At 49.0% G+C, this 16,636-nt stretch overlaps 3 protein-coding genes across 3 annotated transcripts; 1 reads left to right on the forward strand and 2 right to left on the reverse strand.

Annotated features, from left to right (window-relative positions):
* Positions 1 to 3,020: 3,020 nt before the first annotated feature.
* SNT1 (Snt1p) lies at positions 3,021 to 9,287 on the reverse strand (the record flags this gene model as incomplete). Its single annotated transcript, XM_018877867.1, has 2 exons — positions 3,021 to 8,871; positions 9,280 to 9,287. The coding sequence occupies 2 exons, from the start codon at positions 9,285 to 9,287 to the stop codon at positions 3,021 to 3,023; spliced, it is 5,859 nt and encodes a 1,952-aa protein (XP_018735227.1).
* A 581-nt stretch (positions 9,288 to 9,868) lies between these two features.
* THI22 (putative phosphomethylpyrimidine kinase) lies at positions 9,869 to 11,260 on the reverse strand (the record flags this gene model as incomplete). The annotated part of the gene is made up of 1 exon (XM_018877868.1): positions 9,869 to 11,260. The coding sequence occupies one exon, from the start codon at positions 11,258 to 11,260 to the stop codon at positions 9,869 to 9,871; it is 1,392 nt and encodes a 463-aa protein (XP_018735228.1).
* A 2,033-nt stretch (positions 11,261 to 13,293) lies between these two features.
* STP3 (Stp3p) lies at positions 13,294 to 15,105 on the forward strand (the record flags this gene model as incomplete). Its single annotated transcript, XM_018877870.1, has 1 exon — positions 13,294 to 15,105. One exon carries the CDS (start codon positions 13,294 to 13,296, stop codon positions 15,103 to 15,105), a length of 1,812 nt encoding a protein of 603 aa, XP_018735229.1.
* Between the last annotated feature and the right edge of the window lie 1,531 nt (positions 15,106 to 16,636).

Raw genomic sequence — 16,636 nt, forward strand, 5'->3', positions numbered from 1 at the left:
TGTTAATTCGTTGTGGAACATTTGCTCATTTTTGAGCTTCTGGTAATTTCCCAAGAGTTAAAAAAAAATCCGTCTGGGTTGAACCAAGCCAATGATATGTCTAGTGGGGGGTTTTGGCTCATGAAATGCGCGATGTTGGTAAATACAGTTCAAGGTCAGTCTCTACTCAGGTTAAAAAAAGCATCATACAAGAGGGAGCCTATTTTAGTTTGATGGAAGTATCGCTTTTCTGAATTCCCTGTTGCATAGTTCATTGCATAACACATCCATACATCCTGGCAGATGCTGGAAATAATAGTTTAAACATTGCATTGTAAGAGCCTGCCATGGAAACCGGAAATTTGACACAAGCTAACGAGCCTGGACGGCGCAAGTGAGAGATGCCAGCAGATTATCCTCTGAGGCTCTTTCTCATCTCATACCCCTCTAACCCAATTTAGACCCGGTTTAAATCGTCCACATAAAATGCATGTATGGAACCTGTCATATTAAATCTGTGGATCACCGGATGTGTCTTTGATTTGGCAGCTTGGAACGACCCCTGGCTGCTGCTAGCTGCAGTCTATCCGATCACCAAAAATAACCCGACTGAATCCAGCTGGCTGAGGGGCCTTGGGAAAGAACGGACCTGCCTCCGGCGGCTGGGGCTCCGCCCCAGACCCCGCTGCTCCTCTCGCTTCGCTCGAGTCGGCCGAGGTGGGGACCCCAGGCCGCTCCGCGAAGCGGAGCACAACCAGGGTCTGGGGCGGAGCCCCAGCCGCCGGAGGCAGGCCCCTTCCCACGGAGAAATGAGTACCGCACCAGTTGACCAGTCAAGGTACAGGGATATCCCTGTTACGCTGCCGATACTGGCATTGACAGAGATGCGTCCCCAATCAGGCTCGTGCATGAGCTCTGTCCCTTCCAGAAGTATAAATAGAGAAGCTTTTCCTGATATTTTTTGAATTTTAAGCCCGGTCCAGAGTTAGTCTAAGATCAGCATTTTGCCTTTTAATTTTGAATGGTCCATTTATTTATGATTCGCTAATAAATCTATTTGCTAGCTGTGGTGGTGGTGGTGGTGGTGGTGTGCTCGGTTCATAATTGGCTGCCATCTTGACGTTGGTAGTTCCTGTCTTTCATACGGCTCTTTCTTTACGGTGGTAACTCTTGAGTCTATCTGCCGAATTTGCAGTCATTAAGTAGAGATGGGTATAAGTTTCGCGATTCGCTGGTTTCTCTGGTCAATAGCGTTAGCTGCTATTGAAGCTTGTCGGGGTCTGCCTCCGGCGGCTGGGGCTCCGCCCCAGACCCTGGTTGTGCTCCGCTTCGCGGAGCGACCTGGGGTCCCCACCTCGGCCGACTCGAGCGAAGCGAGAGGAGCAGCGGGGTCTGGGGCGGAGCCCCAGCCGCCGGAGGCAGACCCCGGGCCCCTACTTCCCATATCGTCAGCCAGCAGAACAGCAGCGACAGAAAGAACAATTAAAGTACCCAGAATGAAAAAGAAGATATCATCCTACAAAGGATTAGGGGTTATAGAAGCTGATATATTCGGGAATGCAAGGGATCCACGAGGTATCATAATTCCCAGTTCTTTCAATCGGGCTGATTGTGCTGCGGTATCGACCCTGTATATCTTCACAGCCGGATATGCAATATATGCACCTGATTTTAACAGCTACAGACAGACAAAACCGAGACCACCTCAATTTCTAAGTTTTTTTCAGAAATTATAACCGACTAACACTAAATAAAACTGACTACAAAAAAACACCAGCCGCCCAATTTGTAAAAAAACCAGAACTGAGAAGCCATTGTCCTTCCTATCACCTCTAGTCCACTGCCACTTATCTTCACGAAGCCGCAGTCAGCCGCATACAACCGACGTCGTCAACTCCACGATTCACGACACCGCTTCTCGTTCCCCTCGACCCAAAACCCTCCAGAACCTCCATATCCGCACTCAACGAGGACCCTACCATGCCCGTAAGTGACTCCCTGACCCACCCCGAGCCCAATTGAGCCACCCTTTAAACGGGAAACGTGCTCTAGGGCCCACCAGCCTCCGGCAGCTGGGGCTCCGTCCCAGACCCCGTAGCTCTTGCTTCGCAAGAGATTGCTGGGACCGTCGACGAAACGACTCGAGCAAAGTGAGAGGAGCAGCGGGGTCTGGGGCGCAGCCCCAGCCGCTGGAGGCATACCCACCACCCAGAAACTAACGGCAGTGCCCAGGCACAAAACTCGACTTTTTTGGACTCGGTCAACGACCCCGACACCCGGATTGTCGGCAATTTTGCGATTCTGCCGCTGCGAACTAAAGTGCGTGGCCCGGCGTATCCTCCTCCCAGTGACGACAACTACGATATTCTGGACGAGGTGCTGGATCTTTTTCGAGTGAACTCGTTTTTCCGCAACTTCGAGATCAAAGGACCTGCTGACCGAGCTCTGATTTACGGCATCCTGTTTGTGTCCGACTGTCTTAGCAGACTTCGTCCCACCACTCCATTACAAGAAGCCACTCGTATTCTCAATACACTGGCCATTGACCACTTCTCGATCCCCGGCGAGCCTGGATTCCCGCTCAACACTCTCTACACTGCACCACGAGACCGTAACGAAGTCGACCTACTGCGTTCATACCTGTCCCAGTTCCGCCAGGAACTGGCTCTCCGTTTGCTCGAAAAGATCTATGAGAACCCTGCCGCCCCGAACAAGTACTGGCTGGCATTCACCAAACGCAAGTTCATGAACCTCAGCCTGTCCAAGGGTGCCGCCTGATGTACCCTATGTCTCTTTTTATATATATATATTTTTATTGTGTTGGTGGGGCCTGTGCCTCCGGCGGCTGGGGCTCCGCCCCAGACCCCGTGGCTCTTGCTTCGCAAGAGATTGCTGGGACCGTCGACGAAACGACTCGAGCGGAGCGAGAGGAGCAGCGGGGTCTGGGGCGGAGCCCCAGCCGCCGGAGGCATCACAGGAGAGAGAAAGACATAAATAATTCGTCATTAGTCGTTAAATATTATTAGTATTACAGTGGGGGATCACGGGTGACGGTTGTAGAAACCGCCCCGTTCGTTGCTTTCGCGGCTCGTGGGTTGTTCGTTGTAGTTGTGGCCGAACAGCGGTGGGGCAGGGCTCGTGGGTCGGTGTGCCTGTTGGTCTGCGGTGAGACTATGTGGGATTGACGGGCCGTGTGGGGGTATTTGTGGCTGGTCCGTGATACGGTTGCCTGGTGGAGTTGGATGGTAGCCCGGTTGCGGTTGGGAAGGCGGTCGGTGAGGTGGGAAGTTGGCTGTTGGCAGCGGTGGTGCAAACACTCCAGATCGCACCGTTAATGGTGCTAGTGACATGTATGTTCCGGATGATGAGTTCACTATTGGCCGGTTCGGTGGAATAGAGAACTGGCCAGTCGGTGGACCAGCTGGTTTGCCAAGCTGATGGCTTCTCGACCGTGCTTCAGCTTCGGCTTGCGCTTGAGCTTGGGCCTGTTGTTGTGAGGAAACTTCAGGTGACCCCTGATGCTGGTGCTGATGCTGATGTTGTTGATGCTGTTGATGTTGCTGCTGCTGCTGCTGCTGTTGTTGCTGCTGTTGCTGTTGGGGTTGTGGCTGTGGTTGTTGAGGTTGAGGTGGCGGTTGCTGCTGCTGGGGCAGTGGAGGTGGTGGTGACTGGGTCGAGTACCGGTTGTCGTACCAGCCACGTTCTGGAGGACCTGAGGACAACGGTGGCAACAGTGGGGAGGGTCCCTTGTCGAAAGTCGACCGTTGAGGCTCACTATTGAGAATGCTAGCAATAGTCGACGTTCGTGACGGGTTCAGCACCGGTCGTTGACTACCAGAGTATCCTTGGTAGGTACTCAGGTTCGAAAACGGAGGAAGAACAGGCCGTGGTGGCTGCTGTTGCTGTTGCTGCTGTTGCTGCTGCTGCTGTTGATGCTGAGGTTGTTGTTGTGGATGCTGTGGGGGACCCTGGGGATATACATCTCTTGACACCATTTGGCCCAAAGGCGGTGGACTTGCCTGAGTTACTCGAATTGGTGGTGAAGCCGAGAGAGGAGGGTTTCCTAGCGGAGGTTTAGCAGCAGCTGTAGGTGGTCCTGATTTCGAGCTGAATGATTTCGCACGTGGTGCAAAGTAACCAGGACTGGGACCTTGGAGTGGTCTTTGTAAGGGTCCACCTTGTGAAACCTGTCCTGATGGTGGAAGTTGTTGCTGTTGTTGCTGCGGAGGAATCTTTCCAGAGGAAGGACCCACACTAGGACCAGTTGGCAGTTGATGATAAACCTGAGCCGGCATCTGACCCTGCGACTGATGTGGTTGAGACCGGGGTTGAGGTTGAACTGGCTGTTGCTGCGGTGGTAGAGCTTGTTGTTGTGCCAATGGCAACTGCTGCTGTAGAGGTTGCTGTTGCTTCGACTGCTGATACTGCAGTTGCTGGTGAGATTCTGGGTACGAATGTGGTTGTGGTGATTGAGACTGTGCCTGTGCCTGTGCCTGCTCCTGTACATTGGAAGCGCCCTGTTGGTGATATCTGGGTCTCTGTAGAATATCTTCAGGCTCGAATTTCGGTTGAACTGGACTCAGAGAGTTTCTCGAGTCAGCTCTTGCCGCTATCTCGTTATACCGTCTTTCGGCAGCAAACTTGTGATAGTAATTCTTAAGCATCACCACACTCTTATTCTTCATAAATTTAGCCATTTCTTCCCACCGCGTTCCAAATGCCTCGAGTAATCTTTCAAATGTACCAATTTCAACCAAACTCCAGTAACTTGACACTTTTGTAGCTGTGACTTCGTTTTCACTTGGTTCTTGAGAACGATCATCCAGAGCAGCAGCTGTGGCAGCAGCCACCTCATCTCTCTTTTGTTGGGCTCTTTTACCAGATCCTCGAGGAGTTCTTGTCGTCTTGACTCGTTTCTTGACATCACCTCCAATATCATCACCAGCTTCCTGCTTCCTCTTTTCACCTAACTCTTCCCTTGCTTGATTAGCTGCGGCTGTTGCCAATGCTTCAAATGCACTTTCAACTACTGTCTTCGTGTCTGGTCTAGAGTTTGGTGATGGTATTTCGGTAGTCGTGTTCGTTACTGCTTCAGATGCAGACACTGTACCTGTCACACCACCCGGTACTACTGCCTCCGTAGGAGGCTTGGGCACCACCACAGGTCCTGTTTTGGTCTCAGAAGCACTACCGGGACCTGGATTATCTTCAGATTCACTAACAGCAGCTGTTCTACTGCCATTTCCACTAGGAGTAGCAGTGGTCGAATTAGAAACAGCTTTGGCCTTGCGTTTGGCCTTTCTAGTACCTCGTCGGTACCGATTCATAACCAAAGCTTTGTAGTCGACCTTTTTCTTCGTTTGATAATAATGTAACACACAATCTCCAAATGTTCTCTTTCCACCCATCATACGAGCGATTTTACCAAATTCCTTTGGATACAGCGCATACGCATCACAAAACGCTTCATGCTCTTCGGAAGTGAACGTGTCAATGGCATCAGTCACCAATCGTTTATACGGACGAGACTTGTCACCAACGAAATTATTCGAGTCGCGAAACTTGAACTTTTCACGTTCAATTGGATCGAAAATCATATCTGGCACAACTGCTGACGTCAACTGGGCTCTGACAAGTGGATCACGAGCATTTTCTCTTTCAAGATTGGCAAGAATTTCTAAGAATTCCGCTTCACTACGAACAGAATCTGCCTGATAAGTGGCTCTACTACGCCGGCTTGCTCGTTCATCGGCATGGGTAGCTGCCACCACTGGAGAAGTAGCAGCTCCTACTGAGGGTTCTTCAACAACTGCCGCTGACCCATTGGTTCCAGCTACCTCTACCTTTTTCTCATAACGGAGACGGAACTCTTCTTCAGCCTGTTCTCGAAACTTGCACCATGATTCTTTGAGTGATTTGTATTCTTCTTGAGACACCTGACGTTGTGATGATAATCGATTGTGGTATTCGTTTACAGCGTCAAAAAGCTCATCCTTCAACAACTTTTTGAAAATATTGTCGTTAAGGCGGAATACTTCGTAGTCGGCAAGATGTCTTGTTGGATGTTCAGTATCCAGATATGTCATCTTTGACCGTAGAACATCTTTCGGACATTGTTTCAATTCCTGAAACATATACTCAATGCGAGTCAGAGGATATGGTGCACCAGGAAGTTCCTGCTTGACTGGTATCGATTCGACCTTAGATTCAGGTTTCAATTCCAATTTGGGCACAACCTCCGGTTGCTCGTGTTCTGTAGACACCGGCACCAAAGCAGCACTAGCAGGTTCAACTGGTGGTATATCTTGCTCCATAGCGTCTATAGTATTTTCGGTAATGGCCGGTTTGGCGATGATTGGTACCTCAGATGGTGGAGAGCCTGCTTCAACCATCACTTCATCTATTGGGTCTGTACCTTCTGGTACAGACTCTATTACATTTGCCGAAATGCCTGTATTGTTGACTTGAGTTGACGAGTCTGATGACTTGGCTAAGACCATGTTTTCAGGTGCCTGTTTACTCACCGATTCCTGGATAGGAACAGGAGTAGATTCACTAGCAAGAATTGCAAACTGATTCAGAATATCCACAGCTTCAAGTTCATCGGGATTCTTGACTTGTGTAGAAGTAGAAGTGGTTGTTATTCGGGCTGGTTCTAAAGGTTGGTCTACCTCTGTAGTAGACTCCTTGAGAGGTAGAGTAGGAGCAGCGACTTCTGTCATTTCAGAATCTTTTACACTTGATGATGTGTCAGTAGATTCCTTGTTAATTTGCTCGGTTATCGACTCAGAAGTAGGAGCAGAGGCCTGCACTGACTCAGAAACAGGCTCAGAAACAGTAACAGTTTTTCTTTCTGATTCAGATACCGCTTCGACCACGGGTTCAAGAACAGTAGATTTTGAAACCTCCTCAACTTCCTTAGTCGGTTCTTCTCTGAAAACATTTCCTACATCAGAGCTAATAGCTGTACCATTCACAGGTGTGCCATTAACATGATCTGGTCTCTGTTCATTTGTCGATTCCACTGGTCTATCCGCTGTAGAACTAACTGGAACTTGAGCTTCAGTTTTCTTTTCTTCCGTCTTTGATTCAGACGCTTGTGTAGCGGTAGCAGGCTCCACAGCGTCTTTCAAGACAGTCTCATCTGGCTTCGGTGTTTCTGATTTCACCTCCAATTGATTATCAATTGACATCTTTTCACAAACCGCAGCAACGAAAGTCACCTTTTCACTCACAGCAGGCTCTGGGACTTCTTCTACTGACACCAACGATTCTCGTTTTCCATTATCTCGTGCACGTGTATCTTCACGCTCGGCTCCAATGGCCTTGGCCTCATCCAGTTTAACATCGCCATAATCATGTTTCGATTTGGAGTCTTTTTCCGTCTCTTGTTTAATTTCTGGCTCATTCCTGCTTGTTTCACCTTTTTCTTTCTCTGCTGTCTCTTTCTCTCTAACCAAGGCAGATTCTGATGCAACCGACGACAATGATCTCCTACTATCCTGTGAAGATCCATGTCGTTTCAACTCTGGAGACGGAGCCGAACTGCCAGTTCTGGACTCACTTGCTGCTCCATTAGGCTCTTCACCAACCTCGCTATACGAAAGTCGGGACCGAAACGCGTGTGAATTGGGTGGTACTTTATCGTCACTCGACTCTCTAGACCGTCTATTTGACCCTCTTCGGTCGAAATATTCTTCCCTATTATAGCTGCGATCATGATAGTCTCTCGATTCCCTAGAATGAGATGGTTTCCTTTCGTGATCATAATGATCTTCGCGAGGAGGAAACTGCTTACTTGGCCTTCTCTCCCATTTCCCTCGAATGCTGTCTTGAGCTTCTCTATCTCGATAATCTCGAGTATCGCGAGATTCACGGGGGTCACGGGCATCTCGATTGGTACGAGGCTCGCCAATATCACGAGAATCGCGGCCATCTCTGGCATCATGAACATCTCGAACATCTCGAACATCACGGACTTCCCGTGGATCTCTAGCCTCACGAGACTCTCGAGGATCGCGATTATCCCGACCCTCACGGCCATCTCGGCCATCGCGAATACCTCTTGGATCACGAGAATCCCATTCCCAATTCCTTGGCCTATCTCTCTCGCGGTCTCTTTCCCAATAACTCGGTCCAGATGGTAGTCCACTAGCACTTCTACGAGGTTGAGCATTGCCAGACCGTCTGAAATCTTCCGAGGTTCTTCGTCTGGTATCACTACTTGCACTACCGATACTAGTACTTCCACCACTACTCGCAGAACTATTAACACCATTACCTATGCTTCCAGGACCATCATCACCACCATCATCTCGTCTCGATCCAGAAAACTGTCTTGATCCCTGCCACCGCGATCCAGGTCCTGACCCGAGTCCATTAGAATGGCCCGAGCCACCTGAACCACCAGTAGAATACCGTTTTGCACCCTGTGGATGGAATGATTGATCAGGAGACGGACTTTTTATTCGAGAGGCAGATGCAATACTCGAGGTAGAATGCCGTGAAGGCCCTACTGGAGGTCGTTGTGTACTTGAATTGGAAGTGGCTGGAATGCTCGAAAATGAAAGAGATGACGTTGATTCTGGATATCCTGATGCTGCAGGGACTACAGTATTCAAAGAAGCCTGCTCATTATTCCCTATCGTCGACGACCCTAAACTAGTGCTACCTGGCCTGGATCCACCACGGGATTGTGGAGAAGCCACGCCAACCCTATCTCTTTCGCCAACTCTGTCTCTATCCCGATCTCGTTCTCGTTCTCGTTCCCGTTCTCGGTCTCGATCTCGATCTCTTTCTCTTTGTTCGCGGTCTCTCTCACGATCTCGTTCCCGGTCCCTTTCTCTATCGCGACCAAAGTCCACATCTCGCTCGGGAAATGGTCGAGAATCTCTGTAATCACGGTAATCTCGCCGCTACATAACCGTTAGTCATAAATTCTCTTAACTCGCATCTCACACATGCAAAAACCTGAATCCTGTTCAGAAACCTTTTCAGAAACCTGTTCACAAAGCGCACCAAATTCACAGATTACCATCCGTCACCATCACTTACATAATCGCCAGACTGGATATGATGCCTCCGCTTATACTCAGCGGCCTCGCGCTCTCTCCTCTCACGCTCTTTATTGCGCTCCTCTATTCGTCGGTCTGGTAGCCAGCCATAGCTGCCACTGCCACCTGGATTTGAATGAGACGGCATAGTTTGGCTAGCTGGTTCGTGCACTAGACCTGGACCCTACTGTTAGTACTGTACTCGGTTCGTATCTCGACACCCAAATCAACCTCGTTTGCCACATACCTTGTCATGCTCAGACTCTAAATATCAAATATCGATCTCAAGTATCTAACCAATGTATAACAACACTAATTTCTCCAGAGATATATAAATACGAAAAGTGGCCAATAAATAAATATCAATATGACACTCGGAAACAGGCACGATAACTGCCCGACCGCACCAATACGCTGACTTTTTCTCCTCAACAAAAGGATCAAACTATTTGTACCGAGTATCTACACTAACTACAGTCACGTTTCAATAGAGCGGTCTCTTCAAACACACACCCACGTCCCGGTCAAAGTCAATATCGTTATCTTCTGCGATGTCACCAGCCTCTCGCACCATCATTATATGCGAGCAGTTTTAATTTTGTGAATTCACCATCACCTCTCACCCCTGCGCGGCGTATGCGGCGTAGATGCAGGGTCCTCAAGGGGTGTGCCTCCGGCGGCTGGGGCTCCGCCCCAGACCCTGGTTGCTCCTGCTTCGCAGGAGATGGTTCGCGACCGTGGACGTAACGACTCGAGCGCAGCGAGAGGAGCAGCGGGGTCTGGGGCGGAGCCCCAGCCGCCGGAGGCACACCCCCCTACAGAGAAAATAAAGGAGTCTATTTAGAGCCATGGGCCAGAGAGTAGGACCAGAAGTCGCATTCCATGCGGGTGGCAGTGGCGAAGATGTCGACGAGCTGTTCGAGACGGGCGGGAGAGGCGTCGAGGACAGCGGCTTCGAGGAGGTCGATGCCGGCTTGAGAAGCGACAAGAAATTCCGGTTTGGAGTACTCTTCGACCCATCGCCAGTAGGGGTTTCCGGGCACGGATTGCGGGTCGGCTTTGATGTTGTTGGCAGCTTCGACATAGCCGAGAAGACAGGGAGAAAGTGCAAACTCGAGCCCAGTCCAGTCATCTTGCAATCCGGTGTCGAGAATGAATCTGGTGTACGCATAGCATTGAATGCTTTCTTTAGCGTTCTTAATATCTTCTTCAGGTAAACCGAACGTAGCACAGTAAGCCACGTGGAGTCTTGTTTCGTGCTGAATTGTCTGCACAATTTGAGCCGATTTGGCTGCCACGTCGATATCATTCGACTTGTATCCAGCCAGTGAGTGAGCACGGGCATAGTGGATCAAGTACAGATAATCTTGAGTAAGAAAGTATTTAAACGTTTCTACTGGTAGAGTACCTTGACCCACTTGTTTGGTGAACGGGTGGTTCACATACAAGTCCCAATGAGGTTTCACCTTGGGATGGTTCAAAAGATAATCCACAAAATGACCAGGCGTGTAGGGACGAATCTGTAGATTGTGGATATGATTAACTGGACCATGACCTTGGCCGATATTAGGAGCAGTTACAATGGCTCTCTGAACATATCGAATACCGTTCTTCACGGCATTATCAAGTGACATTCCATGACCCAGATTCGACGCAATGGCCGATGCCAGTGTACAACCCGTGCCATGAGTATTCTGAGAACCTACAAATGGGTTCTCAAACACATAATATTCCTCACCGTCATACAGAACATCGACAATCTTAGTAGGAACATCACCTTCTTTAGCAGGCTTTAAGTCATCAGTCAAGCCGATATGACCGCCTTTAACGAGCACCGCCTGGCATTTCAGTCCATATAAATCAGCAGCCAATTGCTTGATATCGGCAATAGACTGAATAGCAGAAGCGTCGTCCGACTCGGACAATCCAAGCTCCTTACGAATAAACAGAGCCTCCAGCAAATTCGGCGTAATAACCGTAGCCAGAGGAAACAACCCTCGAATATACTCACCAACGGCATCCTCGGCAATCAGTCTCGACCCCGAAGTCGACACCATAACCGGGTCAATCACCACACCCACCGTTCTCCCCTCGCGAGCACCTCGTTCAATCTCGGCACCAAGTTTCCTCACCACCGTCTGAACAGTCTCGCGAGTCGACAGCATTCCCGTCTTCACCACGTCCACAGGAACGTCCTCAAACACAGCGTCCAAACAGTTCTCTATCATCTCCTGGCTGGTCACTGGCCATATCTGTCTCACACCTTTGGCTGGGTTCTGTTAGATCCTGGGGGTGGCAGACTGCCTCCGGCGGCTGGGGCTCCGCCCCAGACCCTGGTTGCTCCTCTCGCTTCGCTCGAGTCGTTCCGTCGAACGAGACGGAGACGGTCCAGAGGTCTCCTGCGAAGCAGGAGCAACGGGGTCTGGGGCGGAGCCCCAGCCGCCGGAGGCTGGTGGGACACTTACTGTTCTGGGCGGTCAGGCCGGTGATACAGGTCATTCCGTAGCATCCGTGGGCTGTGAAGGTTTTGAGGTCGGCTTCAATGCCAGCACCCCCTGAGCTGTCAGAGCCTGTGAAGAGTTAGTTCCGCAGTGTTGAGGAGACCGAGCCAATTGGCTCGAAAATCGGTATTTTTTGGGTTCTTACCGGCAATTGTGAGGACTTTGGGCAATTTCGACGCCATTGCTGCTACAATTGTGGTAGTGAGGACAAAGAGAGCTTATCTGGTGCTTCCTAAAACAACCCGAGCTCCAGGGTCTAGGATTGACATCCCCTGAGAAGACTATGGTGCGGCTTAATGCACTGCAGGTACCGAACGCATGCTGCGATTGGACCCTGTTTACGCAGCCGCGCCTCTACCCCGCCTCCGCCCTCCAAACTCCACTCAAACCCCATTCAACCCCTCTTCAAGCCTTCAACCCAGCGGTGCTGACACCTCCCCACGCCCGACTCGAGCGAAGCGAGAGGAGCAGCGGGGTCTGGGGCGGAGCCCCAGCCGCCGGAGGCCAGCGGCCCGACCCCGGCACCACGCCGGCCCCAGCACGGCTGACCCGAACTGCCAGGCTGCTCGTTCGGGCAGGATCCGCGAGGCTGTGGAATGACCCAAAGCATAGTCAACCCTAGCCCAGAGAATGCGGTGCAGCGGGTTTGGTGAGCGCCGTGCCGAGATAAAAACGCGTGAACAGGCGGCTGAGGCAGGAGACCGAAAATCACAAAAGAGAGAAATAAAAAAAAAGCGGTGAAATGCGTGTGGAGAAGGAGTGGCTGCTAGGTCTAATGGCTGTAAAAAGGCCGGTATGGCGGGTATCGTGGGAGAGAGTCGGAGAAACAGAAGAGCGATCTCGGAACCGGAGCCAGCCATTTCTAGACATCCCGATCAGGGTAACAGTGCCCAGTTGGGCAGGCGCATATATGCACAGTATGCGTCCACGCCACATTCATAGTCAGAGTTGGGTGGAGAGTCAGCCGGACCGGCTGACACATGGAGACAAGCGCCAGGCGCGCTAGCCCGCAGGGTTGGGTTGCTGATGATGATGATGATGATGATTATTATTCAGCCGTGGGGCTATATAAACTTAGGAAGCCCCGGCTAACTTCGTTCTGCCACTTATATGCTAGCTACTTTGTGTGAAACAGAGTAGAAAAATATTGCAAAAAGCGTCCCAGCAACGAATTTGTCGGGGTTTTTGTGGTTTTAAAAGAATATTTACTGGTCTCGTGTTTGGTTTTGTGTGTTTTTTCACAAACATCCTATAGTGTGGCTATTTGTTCGAGACGCGGACAATTAAATTTCCCTATTGTAGCTATTGCAAGGCTTCACGTCCCGACCTTATATAAGGCTGAACTTGAAGGTTGGACCAGGAACTGACTGTCGGTGAACGCGAACCGTGTGCGTGTAAAAGCCGTTGATATCAAGACGAAGCTGTGTCGAGCTGGTTGATTTGTTTTTTTGTCCAGTTTGCTTGTTTTGCTTTGTTCATTGAAAAAAAAACTTTGGTGCTGTGACGTGACGAGATTTTTTTTTTTTTGTCTTTGCTCAGTACATTTCTTCGAAGTTTATTTATTTATTTCGGTGTTATTGATTCATTCTGAATAACCATTTGGAAGAAGTATTAAGTAAAGATTTGTTTTTGTTTGGCTTCGTTTCTACAGAAAAAAAAAAGAAGAATCTGGAAGAAACATAAAGATTTGAAAGAAAAATAAATCTAGGACAGTGACGGTTGCTATTATCCATAAACTTCGTTCTGGTGAATCATTTAAAATGGCCGGTGTTAAAAACGAGGAAAAAATATCTGATCAGTCTGCCACTGTTGATGGTGGTGCTGACATCAATGCCAGTGTCGAGACCGGTGCTACTGATTCATCCAATGGTGATGTTGGTAATGAGAATGGAAGTACAACCACGGCTGGAGATGACACTGATGTTCATCAACAGCTAACGGCTGAAGATGCCGAGGCTGACGGGCAATCTCATTTATTGAATGGCGGCGATAATGATAATGATGACAGTGAAGAGAAACAGAATGAAATGCTGGATCCCGCTATTACTGGTGATAGTTCGTCTATGGCCACTGCTGTAGCCGTAGCAGCAGCTGCTGCTGCCGCGGTTGCTGCCGCTAATTCTCCAGATGCCAATGGTAATGGTTCATTATCACCTAAAAGAGGTCGTAAAACTAAGAAAGCCAAGAAAGAGCTTGATCTGGATCTTGACCAGCATCAACACCAACATCATCATCATGCTCAACATCCACATATTCAAATCGAAGACCAACAAATTCTCGATCCGGCTGATGCTGAAGCATTAGCTGCCTCTGCTCTTTCCCAATCACCTCTTGATACTCTGTCGTTAGCTGCTACTTCTGCTGCTGCCGAAACCAAGTCTCGAGGAGCTCGTGCTGGTAATGGCAAGGCTTCTGGAAAAGGTGGACGCGGTGCTAATAAGAAGGCCGAATTGGAATATATGAACACTGCATCGGGAATTATTGATGAGAACATCAGTCCTGAGCTGGCTGGTGCTGGAGGAGTTGGTGTTGGCGGGGTAGATGGTGGTCATCATGACGGACATCATCATCATGGTCATGACGAGACAACACATCCCGACCTCGTTGCCAAGAGTGAGCAACAGTTACTGGAACAAGCTATTTCTGCTGCTGTGATTGCTGGTAATAATGCTGGTCACAATATGGGGGGTCATGGCATGCAATTACTACCCAGTAATTTCCAAACTGCGTTTGGTGAGAACCACGTGGCAGCTGCTCAATTGGCATCTGCCAATGAGCTTGATAGTGGTCCTATGAGTATAGCCAGTTTGACGAATCCCACTCCACAAGGTGGCCTTGCTTCTGCTAATGGAGCCAATCTTGCTGCTTCCAGTCGTAAGAAGCGACAATGTTCGACCTGTCTCGGCTGGTTCTCGAATCTTGCTACTCATCGATCCACTCACTTGGCAGACAACTCGCGACCTCACAGTTGTGAGGTTTGTGGAAGAGGGTTTGCCCGTCCCAACGATTTGTTCCGTCACCAAAAATCGCACCGCGACGATGCTGCCTTCAGATGCCCCCTGTTTGTCAAGGCCACTTTGTATCAAAACGCTTATGGCAATCTCGAACCTGCATGTCATCAGAACGGTGGTTTTTCACGATGCGACACGTATAAAAACCATCTCAAGGCTATGCACTTTGAGTATCCTGCCGGTACTAAGAAGCGAGACCGTCCTGGCATGTCTGGTAAATGTAAAGGATGTGGTTTGGAGTTTGAAAATGCCGACAGATGGATTAACGAACACATTGAGACCCGTGAGTGTGAAGATATAAAGAAGCTTGACGCTCTTCGTAACAAGTTTGATGACCCTTCAATTGAAGCTGCTGCTGTTGCTGCTGCCGCCGCCGCTGCTGCTGTTTCCGATGATGCTGATAAAGCCCTGGTCGACGCTACTCGGAATGCTGCTGTCCAGGCTCAACATCATAGTCCTTCACACGCCATTCACAACGACCACTCGGGTGTCAACGTTTCTGCTCCTGGCCCTATTCTACCGCCATCGTCTTCGGCCGGTCTCAGTGAAACCACCGCCTAGTCCTCTCCTATTATTATTTTATTTTTATTTTTGATTTTGCGCTCCTGCTGTTCTTGTTACTGTTTGTTCCTGTTTTCGTCGCTTCCCCTCTCACTCTAATTTGCTTGCCTGCTTCCCTCCTCGGTCCCAGTTTTGGTTTATGAATCTCTTTTTATTGCTGTACCTGTCTATAGATACGAATTAATGAGCTCGGTTACATCTGTGTCGTCGGCCTGCCTCCGGCGGCTGGGGCTCTGCCCCAGACCCCGTGGCTCCTCTCGCTTCGCTCGAGTCGTTACGTGGTGTTCCCAGTCTCACTGGTGTCCCTTCAGAGGAGACTCTTCAGAAACAACTTTTGTTGACGATCACGTAAATGCAGAACTGTTCACAGGAAATAAGTCTGCTTATTTGATCCCTTTAAGAATAAGATGGAGAGGATGACCCTGAGTGACGACATGATTAGAACCACAGTCAAAGGTGTAATTTTAACCTCGACAGGCAGTAGCAAATTTTGAAATACACACTGAGCAGACTACATATGTTAATCTCTTATATAAACTTAAGAGATTTTGTCACAGGCATCTGACTGCTATCTTGAAAAATATCATCTTCTCTCTGTAATTGTAAATATGGTAGACAACTTGGCGGAGCCTTCAATCGCCCACCTGTACGTTGAATAAATGCTTTGATAATCGTGTTAATATATACGTAAAAAGATGCATCACCTCCAGAGCGATTCGTTTCTTCTCTTGGCTCTGAGCTCAATTTGTCCCTGTCCATTGTTAGTTCCTGTATTGACGACATCCTGCTTTCTGCGGGAATTGTATGTTGCTCAACTTGGATGGGTAGCAATCCGCGAATCGTATATATCTCTCTCAAACAAGCTCGTAACAAATCTTGACACTTACATGAACCTTGTATGAAGTATAAGCTAATAGAGCTGGGATCAAACCGAATGTGATGAGCAAAAAGCTGCCGCTCTTCTTGGTGATGCGAAAGTGGTTTTGGGTGTTTTCCCGCATATCTAAAAAAAATAGTTAGAAATTGCCAAAATCCTCGATGTATTTAGATCATCTCATAGTAGTCTTGGATCAAAGAGTGTGTGCTCAGTGCTAGCGGATAAACAACGCGTTCAATTTTTCATAGTGGACATTTTTACTACTATCATTCCTTCAGTCGTCGAATTATTGAGGAATCGTAAAGAATATCAATTTGTTCGCATTCCAATACAAGATATGGGCTATGGCTCGTATGACTCGTCCTTCAAATATCTCTATAGCTGTCGATGAATTCATGTCGTCCAATATCTACACACCACCTATCGCAAATAAATATGCTGTCGCTTAAAACCCACATACGAGTAAGTATTATTTACCCATACAGTAAATATTCCACTGACACCACGATATCATGCCCATTGCCTCAACCTTAGTCATTGTCGAATATAGCACATGAATCGCATGCCTGAACCATTAAACCGTAGGCACAGGTATTATCGCAGTTTTTGTAACCAATCTTATGATCAAATCTCTACTTCTACCACATCCTTGAA

This window comes from Sugiyamaella lignohabitans, chromosome A (assembly GCF_001640025.1).
Source record: "Sugiyamaella lignohabitans strain CBS 10342 chromosome A, complete sequence".
Lineage (NCBI taxonomy): Eukaryota > Fungi > Ascomycota > Dipodascomycetes > Dipodascales > Trichomonascaceae > Sugiyamaella > Sugiyamaella lignohabitans.